General features: G+C 53.3%; 2 protein-coding genes and 1 long non-coding RNA gene across 3 annotated transcripts in view; 1 reads left to right on the top strand and 2 right to left on the bottom strand.

The window, feature by feature from the left end:
* Positions 1-14,726, top strand: part of CASP9 (caspase 9) — a 42,189-nt gene extending 27,463 nt beyond the window's left edge. The window contains exon 9 of the mRNA XM_040461983.1: positions 14,392-14,726. Within this exon, the coding sequence (XP_040317917.1) occupies positions 14,392-14,427 (36 nt within the window). The 3' untranslated portion in view covers positions 14,428-14,726. The remainder of the gene's footprint in view (positions 1-14,391) is intronic.
* Positions 2,434-18,926, bottom strand: part of LOC121021549 (chymotrypsin-C) — a 22,878-nt gene continuing 6,385 nt past the window's right edge. The window contains exon 7 of the mRNA XM_040461995.1: positions 2,434-2,487. Within this exon, the coding sequence (XP_040317929.1) occupies positions 2,449-2,487 (39 nt within the window). The 3' untranslated portion in view covers positions 2,434-2,448. The remainder of the gene's footprint in view (positions 2,488-18,926) is intronic.
* On the bottom strand, positions 3,833-12,139 carry LOC121021575 (uncharacterized). The gene is made up of 3 exons (XR_005786591.1): positions 11,704-12,139; positions 9,957-10,046; positions 3,833-3,875 (listed from the first exon to the last, which is right to left on the bottom strand). It is a non-coding gene; the product is annotated as an uncharacterized LOC121021575 (long non-coding RNA).

Here is an 18,926-nt window from a genome sequence, read left to right as displayed (position 1 = left end):
CAGAGCCCAATGTGGGGCTCGAACTCATGAACCGTGAGATCATGACCTGAGCCGAAGTCCAACGCTTAACTGACTGAGCCACCCAGGCGCCGCTAATGAACCTACTGTTAATGCCTGAAGAGCATCCTTTGTTTTCAAGCTCCCTGGACAGGGCCACCCTCTGTGTGCCTTTTGCTCACACAAATTGTGGGGTCCCAAGGAGGGGGACCCAGCAGGGGTTCCTAGGGGGCTCCTGCCCAGCTCTCAGGAGAGAAGAATGGATTCTCAGGCCCTAAGTGGGCATTGCTCTTGTGGGGCCAGGCGAGCAGGACAGGGCCCATGAGGCCCGGGGTGTGTCTGGTTCTCACCGAATTAATCCAGTCGATGTAGCTGGAGATCCATGTGAAGACTGGATTGTGGCTCAGGCTTGTGGTTGAGTAGTTGCAGGTGAGGGCAGACCCGAAGCTGACCTTGGCGCGCACTTCCCCCTGGCCATTAGTCCCCTGGCAGGGTCCTGCTGAGGAAGGTCACAGTTCATCAGGAGGAACCTGGGAGCTTCTGTGGGGCCACGGAGGGCAGGGGGTGCCCATTAGAGCCCCGCGTTTTACATGTTTGTAGTGAATTCATGTTGTTCCATCCTGGCTCGTCCTGTTCTCTGACGCCAGCCTTTGTGGTCACAGCTCAAGACGACACCAGAGTGCCAAGAGCCAACATTTATTCCTTCTCTGTGCCTGGAATGCAGCTAAGCACTTCATATGCCTTCTGTCACTTAATTGTCACAAAAACCTGCCACACATGACAAGGTGTTAGTACTATTGTAATTCTCCACTTGAACTTTATTAAGCTTTTTTTTTAGAAAAAAATTTTTAATGTTTATTTTTGAGAGAGAGAGCATGAGTGAGGGAGGGGCAGAGAGAGAGAGAGAGAGAGAGAGAGAGAGACAGGCTCCAGGCTCTGAGCTGTCAGCACAGAGTCCGATACGGGGTTTGAACTCATGAATTGTGAGATCATGACCTGAGCCAAAGTCGGATGCTTAACCCATTGAGCCACCCAGGTACCCCTAGGCTTTTTATAATATGCTAATCCTCATAGCAAGTATTTATGCCTTAAAAAATTTTTTTTATTAAACAAAAATTTTTTTTAATGTTTTTATTTATTTTCGAGAGCGAGAGCATGAGTGGGGAAGGGGCAGAGAGAGAGAGAGGGAGACACAGAATCGGAAGCAGGTTCCAGGCTCTGAGCTGTCAGCATAGAGCCTGACGTGGGGCTCGAACCTGTGAACTGTGAGATCATGACCTGAGCTGAAGTCGGACGCTCGACCGACTGAGCCACCCAGGCACCCCCTGACTGTTGGACTTTATGTCAAAAGGAGACTCACACTCAGGTGTCCCACAAGACAGGAAAGTTTTGAGGTTGGGAGTGGAGCATCTCATGAGAACCTGGGGGACCTTTGCGGAACCCCAGAAGCCCGAGGTTATAGCGTGAATGCCGTTTTGGACTCTGACCTTGGGCCATCCAAAGGGCCTTCTTTGCCCGATGCCACGTGGTCCTTGTAACCCTCATTCCATCTTAGTGGCAATGCCAACAACAAACACAGCAGCGACTGTGTGCCAGGCGTTGGTCTAAGTGCTTCCCATGGATTATCTCCTTCCCTTCTCTTACCCTGTGATGCAGGTGCTTTCATAATCCCCATTTTTACAGATGAGGAAACTGCAGTGTGGAGAGAGGCTAAGTAACGTGCCCACGGTCACACAGCTAGAAGGTGGATGAGCTGGGCTTTGAACCCAGGCAGAAGTCTGCCTTCTTATCGGTCCATGCAGTCCTGCCTCCCCAAGGCGGCCGCCCTTTCTTCCAGACACCCTGGGGTGGTGAATGTGGGGAGAGCCCCTGCCTGGACAGGGGTGACCTGGCCTCCTCTCCCCCCCCCCCCCGGAGCCCCGGGCCCCCGGCGCCCACTTACCCTGCAGCCTTCTCCGGTCCGTGATGTGGCAGGCATAGTTGTTGGGTAGGATGTCGCCCCACTGGGTCTTGGTCAGCGCTGGCCAGTCCGAGCAGGGCAATGTCGCTCCTGGGTCGGTGAAGAGGTGGAGCACAGAGAGAGAGTTGACTGTTCCCTCCCCGGTTTCATTTCTGATCTAGCCCCAGCTGGCACCATGGAACCCCCTTCCTTGGCCGGGCCGATTGTGAATCTTCCTTCTGGGGGGGCTACCAGGGACTGGATCAAACCCCGAGATTCTGTTTAAGACCCCGCTGGAGCTGGGAGCCCCAGATTCCTCCGAGCCCTTTCTTGGGACCTCTCAGAAGAGAAAGGGCGAATAGGTTTTGTCTTGCGATGTGCGCCCGGATGGATTAGTCAGGGCTGCCCGGCCGGCTGTGTTAATAAGGGTTCTGAAGCTCGGTCCAAACTTGGGGATGGCTGCCCTGGCCATGAACTTTCTGCATTCGGTTTGGGAAAACAGCAGGAAGTGCTCAGATCAAAAACCCGTCGGCTTCTACTCTTGACTCTCCCTCCCACCTTGAGATGTGCTGCCATCCACCCCTCTGTGTCACTCTCTTGCCCCGGGGAGGCTTTAGCGGTCGGCACTTGGTATTTCCCACGACGGCTGTGAGATCTCGCATCCCGTAGGCGCTGTGACAATGCGATGTCGACACTCCGTCCGCTGAGAGCTGGGGTCTGGGTTCCTTCCCCCCGGAGAGGGAGGCCCGTGGGGCGGGGCCGGTGATACCGTGTGAAGAAGTAGAACTTCTTTTCTCTGGACATTCCTCTTCTCCAAGTCTCTGAGCCACACAGAGAGGCCACGCATAGGGGGTCCGGACAACAGTCCCAGCTGACGCCCCTCCCCGCCCCCGCAGGTGCGGGAGGAAACCTTCCAGATGATGCAGTCCAGCCACCACTGTGTGTCTGTCACCTCGCGAGAGATCCAGCGTGGGAACCACCCACTTGAGCCCATTCACCTTTCAGTCCTGAAGTTCGCGGGTGATTTGTTATGTGGCAATAGGTAACAGGAAGAGTGACAGATAGGACACCAGTAGGACAGATAGTAGATGCCCTCAGTGCTGACGACCTTCTCGGTTCTGACGCACATTCTTAGCCATCTGTCCCATAACGTCACTTCGGATAACTGCTATCGCCATGGGGCTGCTCCGCTCACTGGCCCCAGGACCACTGTCCCTGCTGTGACCAGTCCCTGGTCCTGGCAGTTCTCCCCTCGCCCCCCCCCCCATCTCCTTCTTCCCCATCCTTGACATATGCTGTGTCATTTCATAGCTTTCCAGTGTCTTGTCCGTGTGCGTCTCATCCAGTTGACAAGCCCCTTGAGGGTAGGGGCCACCAGGCTGCCTCAGGGACCCCCTGTGCCCTCTGTGAGCTGTCATGAGCGCTGGATCGCAGCAGGCTGACTGGACGACGGAACGCTGAGGGTTATGGCCACAGGGCGTCCTCCTGCTCTCTGTGGGTCCGTGATGAGGAGTCTTCTGGAAGATCTGGCAGCGTGAGCTCTCTGGGCAGCCGTTCAGGAGTGGCATCTTGGGTTGCAGAAGTGGCTCTGTGTGTGGATAAATTATGCAGATTTGAAGTCCTGGCTGGGATGCTTCTTGCTCAAGGCCCTTCTGGAACTGCAGACCCGCTCTTTGGACTGGGAGAGGAGGGCTCACAGGGCATCTCTGGGTTCCGGGAAGGTGATGGGGAAGCAGGGAAAAGGGAAGATAACTGTCTGGGGCGCCTGGGTGGCTCTGTCAGTTAAGCATCCGACTTCAGCTCAGGTCATGATCTCACGGTCCGTGGGTTCGAGCCCCGCGTCGGACTCTGTGCTGACAGCTCGGAGCCTGGAGCCCGCTTCGAAATCTGGGTCTCCCTCTCTCTCTGCTCCTCCCCCGTTCGTGCTCTCTTTCTCTCTCTGAAAAATAAATAAAAATTAAAAAAAAATTAAGATCAGGCCCTCTGCCAGGTACATCACACCTCATTTAATGCTCCTTTCTAGATCTGTAACTTTGGGCAAGTTCTTGAATCTCTCTAGGTCACGGTTTCCTCACGTGTGAACGGGGGATAATAAAAGTACCTCTCGCCCAAGGCCACTGTGCAGAATAACTAAGCTCGTTTACTAGCTGGGGGAAACATTTAGCACAGGGCCTGGCACAGGGGAAGCACTAAGCGTTGGTTTGTATGAGTGACAGAGAACTCGCTGGAAGGTATCTTGGGTTGCAGGGTTTCTGGAGGGTTGGTGACCCTCGACATTCTTGTCTATCCTGATAGAAGGACACCACACTCCCACAGGAGCATTGGGGTAGAAAGTGGGGCTCCCCTGAGCCTCAATTTCACAGGGCCGGGGCCCTCACGTGTCTCACAGGGCCTGGCACATAGTAGGTGCTCGCTCAACAGATATTTGTGGAATGAAGGCGTGAGTAAACCTGTAAGAGCTCTGGATTTTGTTTAGTGCCACCTGGATCTCAGGATTAGTGGTCACAAAGGAAGCCTGATGGTCCAGCAAATGTCCCCTGGCCCTACTCTGTGCCCCTCCCCGGGTTAGGGGCTAGAGATTCAGGGGTGAGGCAGGCACCGCCCAGCCCTTGCAAAGTCTCTGACGTGCCTCCATGGGGCCTGCACCGTGACAGCGGGAAAGGGCAGCGGTGAGTGGCCGATTCTGCCCAAATTCTCTCTTGGGCAGAGGACCCTCCTCTCCCCACTTGCTGGGGCCATTCTCCTCTCTCTCCACGGCTCAGACACGTCCCGCCGCACTTACACACCTTTCCTGCACGATGATTGCACCAAGCACTGGCTTCCGCGCGCGGCTTCTGTCACGTGCCGGGCCGCTTTCCGTGTGCTTTAGTCCCTGATCCTCGTAACATCCCTGCTGTCACCCCATTTTATCGAAGAGGAAACTGGGGCACAGAGAAGCCGAGGAACTCACGCGGGGCCACCCGGTCATTATCTGTCTGTAAGGCACCGGGCTCCACGAGCCCACCCCCTAACCACTACCCTGCACTGCCTCACAGCCACACGTAGGTCCCCGCGCGCTGGCGGATGACCGGTGTTTCTCCCTGCGTCCAGCACCCAGAGTCCAGTGCCCAGCACGGCACACGGTCTGTGGGGGTCAGCGAAGGTGCCAGGTGAACAGAGGATGGTCTGCGCTTATCTAAGAGGAGAGGTGGGCGGGGGCCGTTGCCATTTCCCTGCGGGGTGGGGGATACTTCCTGGGAGGCTTTGGAGGGCTCAGAGACCCTAGTTACGCCAGGATGTCCCTGCAGGGTATCCGGGACTCTTTGAAAATGTGAAAGGCCTTGTTGGGAGGGGTCAGCGGGTGGGCAAGGCAGGAGGGAGTGTGTCCTACTCCACTGACAGCTGTGGGGCCCGCAGACCCTTCCCTGTGTCCCCAGGTCTTGGCATGGAAGACCACCATCAGTGAGTGCCCCGGGTGAGCGGGGGACCTACAGGCTTAGCGGGCAGGAGGCTCAGGTGGCTCTGATGGTCTTTGCCTCTCCCTCCCCTGGTTCACAGCCCCACCTCCACCCCAGGTGTCTTTGGGGCTGGCTGTGCCTCTCAGGGGTCAAAGCCTCTTCCCCCTCCCTGCAGGAGAAGCAAAGGAGGGCATGGGGTTGCACCCACTGCCTCCCACCGGAACCGTGCCCCCTCCCCCCCCCCCCCCGCTCCCCTCCAGCCTCTCCTCCGCATCTGCACCCCTGCCAAGCTAACCTGCAAGGGCACTCAGACGGAAGGGACCCTTCGTGGGACTGGTCACGGCTCCAGTCCTTGAACACCGTGAGCTTGGGGACCTTGACACCAGTGAGCTGCGTTCGTCAGTGGAAAGACTGCACCTGCCCAGCTCCATGGGGAGGGCCCGGAGGAGTCGGGGAGAAAGCCCCCGCCCCGCCAGCTGGAGGGTCGGCTCCCATAGTCCTTTGCTCTCTCCGTCCCCCCCGCCCCGCCCCCACCATGGTTAGGGACACTTCAGAGGCCTGGCTCTGGACAACGTTGGGATGGGCCCAAGTAAGCCTGGGAACTTTTCTTCCCCAGGGACAATGAGTTCATTACAGCATAATAACTAGAATTACATAATAATTATAACCACATCATAGTAACTATAAAGCATACTAGAAAATAAAAGTTATCATAACATAAACTCATGGATTGGGCACAAAGAAGATAGGAGTCATTGGCCCTCACGGGCATTTTCTAATTGAATCTCCTACCCCTCATTTTTATTTTTTTTAAAGTTTATTTATTTTGAGAGAGAGAGAGAGAAAGAGAGAGGGAGGGAGAGGCAGAGAGAGAGGGAATCCCAAGCAGGCTCCGCATTGTCGGCGCAGAGCCTGATGCGGGGCTTGAACCCGTGGAACCGTGAGATCATGATCTGATTTGAAACCGAGAGCTGGGCCCCTAACCGACTGAGCCACCCAGGTGCCCCTCTCACCCCACCCCTCCTTTTTAGAGGGGCAACTGAGGCTGAGAGAGGAGTAAGGGGTCCAGGACCCCTGACTCCCGGCCTCTATTCCTTCCCCACCACCTCACTGAGCTCAAAGACTAGGTGGGCAGTGGGAGAGTCCCACTGATGCCAGAGGAGCAGAGGTCATTAGGGAGGAAGGAGGACAGGTGAACAATGAATGTCATAGAGACTTTGCTTTCCCTTGTGGGTCTTTATGACGTTAACCGCTCACTTTCACTGAGCACTTACTAAGTGCTGGCCCTTTAACTCATCTCACTTAATCCACGCTAAATTCTATTATCTGTTGTGTTTTTTGTTGTTGTTGTTTGTTTTTTGTTTTTGCCAGTGATGGCATTGAGGCTTGGAGAAGTCATTCAAGTCGCTCATGGGAACCCAGTTCTAGATATGGAGGCCACATCTAGCACCCCTACAAGGACAGGACATGGGTCTCCTCCTCACATCCCCTCACTGCCCTGCCCAGGTTCCAACTTGCGGAGACTGGTGTGCTGGCTGGCGGGGCGAGCGGGCTGGGGTCTGGGGACCAACGGTCACCTGATGCAGCCGGCAGCTGTCAGGGCCCAGCTGTTGGCCGCCGGAGACCCTGTGCAGGTGCAATGGCAGCTGTGCTGCGGGCACACCTGGTCCGGCAGCCACGATGGGGGGGGGGGGGCCTCTCAGCTCTTCAGAGTCTCATCCCCGAGAGCAGGGCTGGGGTAAGGTGAGTGAGGCACCTGTCTCAAGTGCAAGATTTAAGGGAGCACCAAGAAACTCAGTATTCGGGGAAATGACATTCTAATGCAATATTAAAAAAAATGTTTTCTCTGGAAGATGGAGCTCATCACGCCTACGGTGCAGGGCTCTCGGGATGATTAGTAATCAAAGCTCGTGCTTTGTCTGATGGTTTGAACACTTGCCACGAACCAGACACTGTTCTGAGCTCAGAATGTGCATCAGCTCACAACACCATCACAGCAATCCCAGGAGGCACTGTTATTATTCCCATTTCACAGATGAGTGAACTAAGGCAGCCGAAAGAATTTTGTGCAGTATGGTCCATGGCATAAAGGCCGTTAGATACCTAGCACTTTATTTTCAAGTGCCTGGTGGATTGTGAACTAGGGCCACAATCTTGGGTGAGTGTAGACTCGAGAGGTCTCTCAGGAATTGCAGAGCCAAAGTTATATTAATCCTGGCTTTGTTTAAAATTTTGATATTTTGTTCAATGTGAGTTATTTTTGCATCAAGTTTGATTTAAAAATTGCATTAAGATACTATTCATTTGGTGTCTGAGTCATGTGACATCCCCTTAAATCTTGTCCCAAAGTGGGGGCGCCTGGGTGGCTCAGTTGGTGGAGCGTCCTACTTCGGCTCAGGTCATGATCTCGAGGTTTGTGAGTTCGAGCCCCGCATCGGGCTCTGTGCTGACAGCTCAGAGCCTGGAGCCTGCTTCGGATTCTGTGTCTCCCTCTCTCTCTGCCCCTCCCCACTCACGCTCTGTCTCTCTCTCTCAAAAATAAATTAAAAAAAAATAAAAAAAATTTTTAATAAAAAAATATCTCGCCGCAAAGTAAATGTCTTGCTTGCCTCATCCCAGTCCCCACCCTGCTGGACCTGCCCACCCACCCCAGTAAAAACGAAAAAAATCTCCCAGGGAAGCAGAAGCAGGGAATGTAGACTCTTCCAGGACTAACTGGTTCCCAAGGCAAGGATACGTTTGCACGAGAGAGCGGCACCAAATGGCCCAGAGGGTGGGGCAATATTTTCTTGGGCAGCACTGGTTGGCTGTGCACAAAGGTGACCTCTGTGGGGAGGGCGGATGGCTCCTCTCCCAACTTCCCGGAGAAAAATTATCGCGGGAGGCTGAGAAAAGTAGGAGAGCTGGCACAAGCCACAAACCCAAGTTCTACGTTGTGAAATATTTGAAATATCCATCACCATTCTGCGAGAGAATCTCTCTTTAAAAAAATTGTCTTTTAACATTTATTTATTTTTGAGAGACAGAGTGCAAGTGGGGGGCGGGGCAGAGCGAGAGGGAGACCCAGAATCCCAAGCGGGCTCCAGGCTCCGATGTCAGCACAGAGCCCGACGCGGGGCTTGAACTCACGAACCGCGCGAGATCACGACCTGAGCCGAAGTCGGAGGCTTAACCCACTGAGCCACCCAGGCACCCCTGTGATGAAGCTCTCTTAGTGGAGAGGCCGGCATGGAGTCTGGACACTCACCCCCTTCCGGCTTCTTTGTTCCCAAATGGCTTATGCCAGCTGTGCTCACGCTGCCAGTCTGTAAACTGATCAAGCGTGTAACCCATGAACAGGAGTTCAGAAAGTGAGTTGTGATTTATGTGGAAACTAAGTTAAACGCTTGGAAGAAAGTGGATAACCGTGACCTTAAAAAATTGCTACGGCATTAGGTGTCTGTGCAAAAGCTAAAAGATGGGAGAAGAAAGGCCATAAAAACGTGGAAGGGCTTGTGCAGGTTGCTTCATACGTGTCTCAAAGTCATTGTGCCATTTTATTTTTTCTTTTTTTCTTTTTCTTTTTAAAAAAATTTTTTTTTCAACGTTTATTTATTTTTGGGACAGAGAGAGACAGAGCATGAACGGGGGAGGGGCAGAGAGAGAGGGAGACACAGAATCGGAAACAGGCTCCAGGCTCTGAGCCATCAGCCCAGAGCCCGATGCGGGGCTCGAACTCACGGACCGCGAGCTCGTGACCTGGCTGAAGTCGGACGCTTAACCGACTGCGCCACCCAGGCGCCCCCATTGTGCCATTTTAAAGAAAGGGAATTATAGGTGATTTACGAGGGCAGCGGTTTATATAAGACAGTTAAGAACTCAAAAGATTGATGAACACACCTATAGTTACAAGTTTTAAATTAAAATAAAATGTTTACAGAGTATGTGTGGTTTCTAATAATTTCCCTCTGGCCAGTTTTTCACTTACTCAGTCCCAATCATATCATGTCAGAGAAGAGAGATTTTACTACGTTTATTTATGTCAATGCCAGCCTCACATACTTCCTTTGGGATTCCTACCGCTAACACGTCTTAGTAATTTGTGTCTGTGCCGCACGCAGCATTTTCATCTCTATATCACTCTATTTCCAGGTAAAGGAAACATTTACTTTCATTGGTAATGTCAGTTTGCCTGTAGTTGAGACTTAATTTGAATAAACAGCACCGATTGGCTCCTTAAAGCAAGGAGCATTTGCATAGGTGCTGTGAATGGTTCGTAGGGGAACAGTACATTTGCAAGCAAGCTTGTGGTTGGTCACCAGAGTAAGACTGCACTTGAGAATTTGTGTGCATGGAGAGCGGAGAGGAGCAGTTCTTTCCCGGAAGCCGGAGAAGACCCCTCTCCCTCCACCTCCAAGGTTGACCAAGGCCGTAGAAATCTATTAGTGACTTTTCCCGTTTTGCCCTCCAAGTCCCCACTGTTCCTCATCTTTGCCAGGGCAACGGACCCCATGGCGGAGGGCAAAAGGGGTGATGTGAGGTAGGTAAGTACGGGGTGCGGGGTCGGGGGCGGGGGGGAAGACGCGGAGGGCGGGTTTACTCACCTGTCAGGGCCGGGTGTCAGGCCTTACACCTTCACCTCCAACCATCCCGGGCATTTGGGGCAGGTAAGTGGGCGGCACACAGCTGAAATTCTAAACAGAGAAAGGGTTTTGGGTCCAGGAAGTAGTGACCCAAACAATAGAACCCTTCTGGAAGGATCCCAAGAAGCCATGGAGTCCTACTTCTTTGGAACTCCACTCCAGCTTTCTTATAACCATAGGATTGAGTCCAGTGTGGGCAGGGAGGTCCCCAAACCACCAGGGGGAGGGGACTGGGAAAGTTCCTCTGAGTGACAGGGCTTACCCCCTACCACCAGTGCAGACAGCAGTAGGCCCCTGATCGTGGTGAGTCCGCAGGAGTCCTGTAAGTGTCGCTCTGCCTAAGGCCCTGGTTTTACGAGTGGGCTTACAGGGCGGAGATCTACCAGGAGCACAGACGATGTGGATTTGCTCAAAGCCAAGTGGAAAAAAGGGCCTGTGTCCCAGTACTTTTTTCCCCCACCTGTCACCCTGGAAATACTTAGAAAAAGATGCCAGAGGTAGATATTGAAACATGGGTTCTATTTGCCTTCAAGAGATTATGCTACGTGTTAAGGAAAGAAGAAAAGTACGGGCTGTTGGTCCTTGGAGTTGTGTTTTCAAGGAAACGCTGGGCAAATAGCACTCCAGGCCGGTGGTTCTCAGCGGGGCCGGTGTTCCCAGTCAGGGGATGTGTGGCAACGGCTGGAGGCATTCTTGGTTGTCATGGCGGGGCCCGGGGCACTATTGGCATTTAGCAGGTAGACTAGAGGTGCCACTAAACATCCTACAATGCACAGGGCCACCCCTCAGAAGGAATTATCCTGTCCCCAATGCCAACGGTACCGAGGTTGAGGATTCCCGCTCTAGGCTAGGCCCTGGCTCGTTGTGTGACCTTGCATTAGTCATGGAAGTCTCTAGGCCCAGGGCCCACCCATCTGTGAAACAGGGAGAGAAATGTGTGCTCAGTCTGTACGGCAGTCTTGTGGTGGGGATTCGAAAACCACAAGGAACATGCTTACACCAGAAAAGCACAAGATAGGTCCACACAGTTGGGGTTTGGCAGAGCTCTAGCCATGGAGGGAGAGAGAGAAGGAGAGAGAGAGAGAGAGAGAGAGAGAGCCGGCAGAGGGATGGATCAAGATGTGTTTTATTGTCTGCTCCCAAGACGACAGCAGTTTGCACCTTTTCCAATAACTTCACCTTCCAAACAGGGTCAAAGCAGGACCTTCTCAGAAAGGGGGCTGACACCCACCGAACACCACACAGACGTCAGCTGCATTCGCCCGTCTCATCTCAGCTTTACAAAACCCTGCAAGAGGGTTCCATATATCAGGCGAGGAAGCTGAGGTTCAGAGAGGTCATGTGACTTGCCCAAGCTCGCACAGCCTCTGAGGCAGAGTGTGAATTCCAACCTAGGCTGATGTGTTTCCAAAGCCCCTTTACTTGATGTCCCTGGCGACGGCCTTCTGACTCTCCTCCTGGGACCGCGGGAAGCCCCTTGTTTTTGGTGGGAGAAGGGTGGAGCAAATGAAGAGTTTCCTCACGCTTTCTTCGACTCTCGGTCTCCTTGTGGTCAGAGCCCAGCCCCAGGCAGGCCAGGCTCTGGTGAGACGGCCTTGCTCTGTGACCACAGCCAGAAAGGCAGAAATGAAAGTGGGCATCGGCAGTTAAGGCCTGGGCTCCAGTCCTCAGTCAGATTCAAACATTATGTCTTGGACGATTCACTTACCTTCTGGGCCTGGGTTTCTTAGTTCCCCGTCCAGGCCGTGTCACCGGTGACCCCTTGACCCCCTGAGCTCAGGAGTGATGCCCTGACTGACCTCCTAAACTCAGAAAAGCCCTAGAAGCTTCTGCTTATCATCTTTTAGAAACGAAGAAACGTTCGAGGACCACGCCTGCCGGGTGAATCCGAAATTCCCTGACAGTGACCTCAGCTTCATTAGAATGTTAAAACCCCCCTCTGAATATTCATCTCAAGCCCTTACTGCTGCCGGGGTGTCCCAGCTCTGGAAACCATTCCCCAGTGATCTCCTTGTTTGTACAAATACAGTGACCTCCGCCCAGCGTAGCCTCGGTCTCTAGCTCACCAAGAAGCAGGCCGCCTTTGGTCCAGCAACAGCCTTGAGTGCAGGATCGCCGTAAGGCTGAGAAGACGGGTGTGCAAGATTTTGTCATCACCCATGGGTCATTTGAAGGTGAGGGAGGTTGCGGTGCAGAATCCTGTTGAACTGGACATCAGAGCGCCGGGATTCTAGTCCCAACGCTACCCCTAACTCCTACTTCTGAGGTGTTCTATTTTATCTTGAAAATCAGTGTGAATTTGGCATTCTGCTCCATGGAGCTGTATTTATTTATTTTTATTTATTTTCAACGTTTATTTATTTTTGGGACAGAGAGAGACAGAGCATGAACGGGGGAGGGGCAGAGAGAGAGGGAGACACAGAATCGGAAACAGGCTCCAGGCTCCAGGCTCTGAGCCATCAACCCAGAGCCCGACGCGGGGCTCGAACTCACAGACCGTGAGATCGTGACCTGGCTGAAGTCGGACGCTTAACTGACTGCGCCACCCAGGCGCCCCAGAGCTGTGTTTAATATAAAAATAAGGTTTGTCCTGTACGAGGTTACTGAACAAACACCAGTGTGATGCATGTTGTGGGCTTGCTGTGTGACCTTGGGTAAGTCACACAGGCTCTCTGGCCTGGGACTGCCCATCTATCAAGCAGAGAGAGGGAGAGGGACAGAAGGCCAGTCTATTTCACCACGTTGCTGTGAGGAGGTAAAGGTGGCAGAGAAACTTCACCAAACAGCCTTAAGCCGGTCATTGACTGGGCCACAAAATGGAAAAGTCCAGGAGCGGTGTTAGCTTCAGGCAAAGCTGGATCCAGGACTCGGCTTCTCTCCATCCTTCGACTCTGCCTTCCACTGGGAGGGGCCATTCTCAGGCTCCATTGAGTGGCCTGGAACAGCTGCAGATTCTTCCTTCCACAGGCACAAGATGGTTACAGAATCTCTGGCCCAGGGTTTCTCGACCGCAGCACTATTTTGGGCAAGGATTCTTTGTTATGAGGGCTGTTCCTTGCACGGTGGGATATGTGGCAGCATCCTTGGCCCCCACCGCCTAGAGGCCAGTAGCCCCTTCCCCCAAGTCATGGCAACCAGAAATGTCTCCACATATTGCCAAATCTACCCTGGGGAGCAAAACGACCCCTTCTTCCCCTTTCCCAATCTGCTCTCGTAGTCTCCCACCCGCTCAACCTCAAACCCAACACAGAGGTGGGTGAGAGTCTTCCGGCAGGGCTCCCCCAGAAGCCCTGGGACTCTCTGATTGGACCGGCTTCAGGTCACATGCCCATGCCTGAACCAATTGCTGTGCTGGGGAAGAGGATACAGTGTGTTGATTGGCCAGGCCTGGAGCTCAAGTCCTGACCCTGACATTGGGGTGAGAGGCTCCAACCAGGCCGTGGGTCTGAAGAGTAGGGGAGGGGCGGCCTGGACACCAATGTGCAGGCTTCAGGGAGAGGGGATGGAGAGGCTGGGCAGGTGGCGGTGATGTGCCACCACAGCCTGCTCTCCCCTCTGGGGCTTTGTTCCTTATTTATATGTTGTTGGGCAGCAAGGCAGTCGGTAAACTTCGCTGGGCAGGGAGATGTGGTTGTGAACTTCTCGTGGCTTTTATGACTCATGCAGAAGGATTCCTCTGAGAAGCCAAGTTCAGTGGTTAGGGCTAGGGGTTTACACCCTGGTGCTTCTGTGTAGTGACTCCATGGTTTGGATCCTTGCCGCTCAGAGAGCAGTCTGGACCATGAGCAGCAGCAGCACAGTTTAGGAACTGGTTAGAAATGCAGATCCTCCCCCACCCCCGACCTGCCTGTTCAGCATCTGTGGGTTTTTTTTTTTTCATTTTTATTTATTTTAATGTTTATTTTTGAGAGAGAGACAACGTGAGCAGAGCAGAGAGAGAGGGGGAGACCCAGAATTCCAAACAGGGTCCAGGTTCGGAACAAGTCAGTGCAGAGCCGGACGCGGGCTCGAACTCACGGCCGGGAGATCATGACGTGAGCCGAAGTCAGATGCTCAACGTACTGAGCCACCCAGGCATCCCTGTTTATTATTTATTTTTGAGAGAGAGCGAGAGCGAGAGCAGGGGAGGGGCAGAGAGAGAGGGAGACACAGAATCTGAAACAGGCTCCAGGCTCAGAGCTGTCAGCACAGAGCCCGACGCGGGGCTCGAACCCACGAACCGCGAGATCATGACCTGAGCCGAAGTCAGTCGCTTAACCGACTGAGCCACCCAGGTGCCCCTCCTCTGCAGCTTATCTAACAAGAAAGCCCAGGGGGTTCTTCTGCATGTTGAAATTTGGGAAGAACCAGGTTAGGGTAAATTTCATGGCTCTTCCTTCTCCGTTTCTTTGCCTAGCAAATAGAAACGAGAACAATTCCATCTGTCTCTTAGCGTTGTTGTTAGAATAAAAAACACCGGGAATAGTAAATGTGCACCAAAATGTTCACCCTTAAATCCTCGGACCTGCGGGCCTCTGGCAGTAGGATATAGCACAGAATTCTTCAAATGCTTCCGTCAAAGGATCCTAGTAGATCGAGGTTGGAAGGCTTCTCTGCAAAGGACCAGATAGTAAATATTTGAGGCTTGCGGGCCATATGGTCTCTGCTGCAACAGTCAGCCATTCTGTTGCAGTACAAAAGCAGCCATATGGCATAGCTGTGTTCCAATAAAACTTTATTTACAAAACAGAATTTGGCTTGTGGGCTCTCGTTTGTACTAGAGCAATGATTTGGGGCTTAGCACTCGGCAGTCACCACACAGCAAAATGTCTCAGAAGTCTCATTTCTCACCCGGAGAGCTTCATCTGAATTCTGCGGCTGACTTCATAGCCAGAGCTGGGTTTATTTTAATTTAATTTGTTTTCTTCCCACCCAGGTTTCAAAGAAAACTGATGCTTCGGGGAGAGGCTTTGTGTTTATTCTCTGCCTTATGCCTTCACCCTGGTCTGCCACCAAGTTAACCCTTGCAGACACGTGCCCCAGCCTGGTAAGGGTGAGCTTCGGGGAATTGGCCCCGAAGGCCTTCTGGGAATGAGGCCCGGTCTCCTAAGGTACAAAAGAGAGGGAAGATTTGCTAATAGGGCCCAGATGTGAGATCAGTGGCACTAATGACACCTATCACAAGCCTCTGTTATTTCACTGGCTTCCAACAGGGAAGGGAGGGGGGGCGGAGGCCCATTTTACAGGTGGAGAAACTGAGACTCTGAGCGATTAAGGGACCCTGCTTGTCAGTGGTGGAATTCAGATCTCTGGCCCCATGAGCGCCCTCCCTTCTGCCCTGTCGTAGTTCATGCTGTTCACTTGTGTCAGAGGTCCTGTGGATGGGCTGGGTTGCCAACATGGGGCTGATTCCCCCCCCTCCCCTGTGTTCACACCTTTTGCCATATCACTTTGCAGTGTCCTTCCGGGAGGAGGGGGAGAGACAGGTGGAGCCCAGCTCCCCCGGCCAGACCCAGACCAGACCAGCTTACCCATCACAGACCCCTGGAGAGGAGTGATTCCAGCCGAAGTCATCAGGGCCACCTAACTGACCCCCGACTGACCTCAGATACGTGAACCAGAAACGCTGGTGATTGGATGCCCCGGAGGGTTTGTGGCTGGTGGTTACAAGGCATCATTACTTACAGCTAACTGATACGGTGCGTGCAAGGCGCCTGTGAACACCTGTGAGCCATAATTCGTTCCGTCTTCGGTCTATCCAGACTCACCGCCAGCTTCCTTGAGGCTGGTCAGCACACCCATGCTTCACCTGTCCTTGTCGGGGCCACTACGAGGACCCCAAGGTGGGATCCTGAAGATCTGGGGCTTAGTGGCAGAATAACATAGTTGTTAGTCCCACAGGCCCTGGGGCCGCACTGCCTGGGTTTAAGTCGTGGCGCCCGTTACTAGCTGTGTGGTCTTGGGGGAGTTTTTAAACCTCTCTGAGCCCTAGCGTCCTCATCCGTAAAGGGGGGATACTAATCAGGGTTGCCACGATTATTAAGAGATTGTGTTGGGTCGGTGCCTGGCACACGGACTACCCAGCGCTCAGTACCCAGCGACTGCATTAGACTCACAACAGCACTCAGGGCTCATTGGCATGTGGGGCTCTCAGCCCCTAGGCCAGGGTTTCCTCTGCCCGGGGAAGAAGGTGGAGGTGGGAGGGTCAGTGCCTCGCTGCCCCCTTTCCCTCGCCTCCATTCCCAAGATCCTCAAATTAATCGCACCTGCAAAATCTCTTTTGCGACACAAAGCAGCACGTCCGCAGGTTCTGGGGATCAGGCCGGACGTCTTTGGAGGGCCATTATTCTACCACAGACTGGCCTCGGAGGGGACAGTGACTCTGGGCCCCGAATCTGAGAATTTTACTCTCTTACTGAACCAACAGAACCGTGGATTATATTTTTATCATTTATTAGCTAATAACAAGTCATTTTGATAATTCAATTACATCCCCAGAAGTTTATAAAGATTTGAGACGGGGGGTGGGGGGCGGCTAGTCCACACGACACGTATGCCTCTTAAGTAAGTACCGAATTGTTCCTGAATTACCGAGCCCCTCTCTCCATCACCGCCTACGTGTTAATTTTGGACTGGTTCATTGCAGTAGCCTCTCAGCTGGCCTCCTTGCCTCCCCTCTTGCCTGCTGCTGTCAGATGAACGCTTTGATTGTGCATCTGAACACGGCGGTCCCCTCTCTACCTATAACCTTTCTGTGGCTCTCCATTGCCCTCAGAATAAAGTTCCAACAACCTTCCACCACAACCACAAGGCTGTCCGTGAAAGGCCTTTGCTCACTTTCCAGCCCATCCCTTGCCACTCCCTGCTTGGGTGACCAATCATCCCAATTTGCCTGGGACTGTCCCCATGTTTAGCTCTGAAAGTCCCACATCCTGGAAAACTGCTCCGTCACTCCACCCCTGCCCTTCACCTTGGGCTTTAGCAACACCTGCTGCTGAGAAACGTCTTCCAAGCAGCTATCGTGACGCTGCTCATCCCCTTCTCTTAGTAGGAAAGCAACCCCTTATATTATCCCCGATGGTCCCAGTGAGGGGTGTGCTGAACGTCAAGTAACTGATGACCTGGTTACGGTGGTTAAAACACATGCAGGTTTATTTTTTTCACATAAAAAGACATTCAGAGCATGGTTGCTGGCTTTGGATCTTGATGATATTGGAGCTCATAGCCGCAATTCTCTTGGCCACAAAATGGCTGCCTCAGCTCCAGGCATCACATCCGTATTCATATTCTGGCAGGGCAGTAGAGTGTGGTGGCCAAGAGCATGGGTTCTGGAGCCCGATTACCAACATCTGGATCCTAGCCCCATCACCTCCTGGTTAAGTCACCTTGGGAAGTCACCAGCCCTCTCTAGCCTCAATTTTCTCGTCTCTAAAATACCCCATAGGGTTGTTTTGGAGATTAAGTGAGGTAATACATGTAAAACCTGTAGGACAGCTAGTGCCTGGCACATAGGAAGTGCTCAATATGTGTTAGCTTTTATTATTATAACTGCAAGGGACCTGAGGACATTTAGCATTTATAACCTCCAATATACATAACGATGGACATAAAAGGAGTTGTCTGGGAATGAAGTTTGGGTCAAGTCACCAGCAGCATCTTCTGTATTTGGGTACCTTCTATTCAGATTTTAAGACTCAGGGGCGCCTGAGTGGCTCAGTTGGTTAAGTGTCCGACTCTTGGTTTTCGGCTCAGGTCATGATCTCGCAGTTCATGGGTTCAAGCCCCACATTGGGCTCTGTGCTGACAGCTCGGAGCCTGGAGCCTGCTTTCGATTCTGTGTCTCTCTCTCTCTCTCTCTCTGCCCCTCCCCTTCTCACACTCTGTCTCTCTCCAAAAAATAAATAAACATTAACAAAGAAAAAAAGACTCAGCTTGGGCGTCACCACCTCCAGGAAGCTACCCTGGACTCCTCCTGCCAACTGACACTGGGTTAAGTGTCCCCTTTCTATGCTCCTGGTCTGTATTCCAACCTTCATACTTGCACCCAGTAAGTATGATCAAGAAGTCTGTCTCTCGGTCTGTCTTCTGCAGAGCAGAGATCTTGTCTGAACCATCCCTGGATTCCCAGGACTGAGCTGATGCCAGGCTGCTTGAGGGCCTCTTTGTTGAGTAAAGTCTTTCCTGAGAATCGCCTTGGTCTAGTAAGGTATGGGGGGGTCTGTCTGGTCGCTACGTCCAGGAGCCAGACTCTGATGGAGAAACCTGGCAGCTCATGGGCCAGCCAGGGACAGCCGTGGCTGAGGTCTCTCCCAGCAGGAGTCCAGAGGCCGGGGTGGGGGCGCTCCCTCCAAGCATGAGTGCGTGGTCAGGGGCCCGGGGCCCAGGTTCCCACTTGGACACTAGATCTCTCTCTTTTTTGGCCCCACTTGCCCTCTAGTTGGCCTCAGGGGGGCTCCCTTCCCCGAGCCTCTGTGGCTCATGCATTACTGGCCCTCCGTGCCTGTGACCTCGCCCTGCTCTTTCTTCTCTCCGGACCTCTGTTTCCCTGCCAGTCTGATACAGCAAAAGCTTATCCAGCTAGGACCTGCTGTGACTGTGTGTGGAGGCCACTGTTTCCCTCGAACCTGCGCCCCCCTGAAGGAGGCGCTGGGACCCTCCTCCTTCTCACGGTGCCCAGCACAGGGCTGGCGTAGGTAAGGGCTCATTGGACATTTCTCAACCAAGAAAGCCCGAGCTGACAGCAGCCCTGGGGTCTGATCCAGGGTGGGCGATACTGGGGAGTCTCTTTCTCAGGGAGCCAGTGGTCGTCCCTGAGCAACGGGCATTCTCCTGTGGCAATCCTCTTCGGACCGGAGAGCTGTTCTTGGGGAGACCCCATCCTCTCCGGACCGGGGAGCTGTTCTTGGGGAGACCCCATCCTCTCTGGGCCGGGGAGCTGTTCTTGGGGAGACC

This window comes from Herpailurus yagouaroundi, unplaced genomic scaffold, assembly GCF_014898765.1.
Source record: "Herpailurus yagouaroundi ecotype Mexico unplaced genomic scaffold, PumYag 77, whole genome shotgun sequence".
Classification (NCBI taxonomy): domain Eukaryota; kingdom Metazoa; phylum Chordata; class Mammalia; order Carnivora; family Felidae; genus Herpailurus; species Herpailurus yagouaroundi.
Note: the sequence above shows the minus strand (reverse complement) of the source record. Positions and strands in the feature narration are given on the sequence as shown.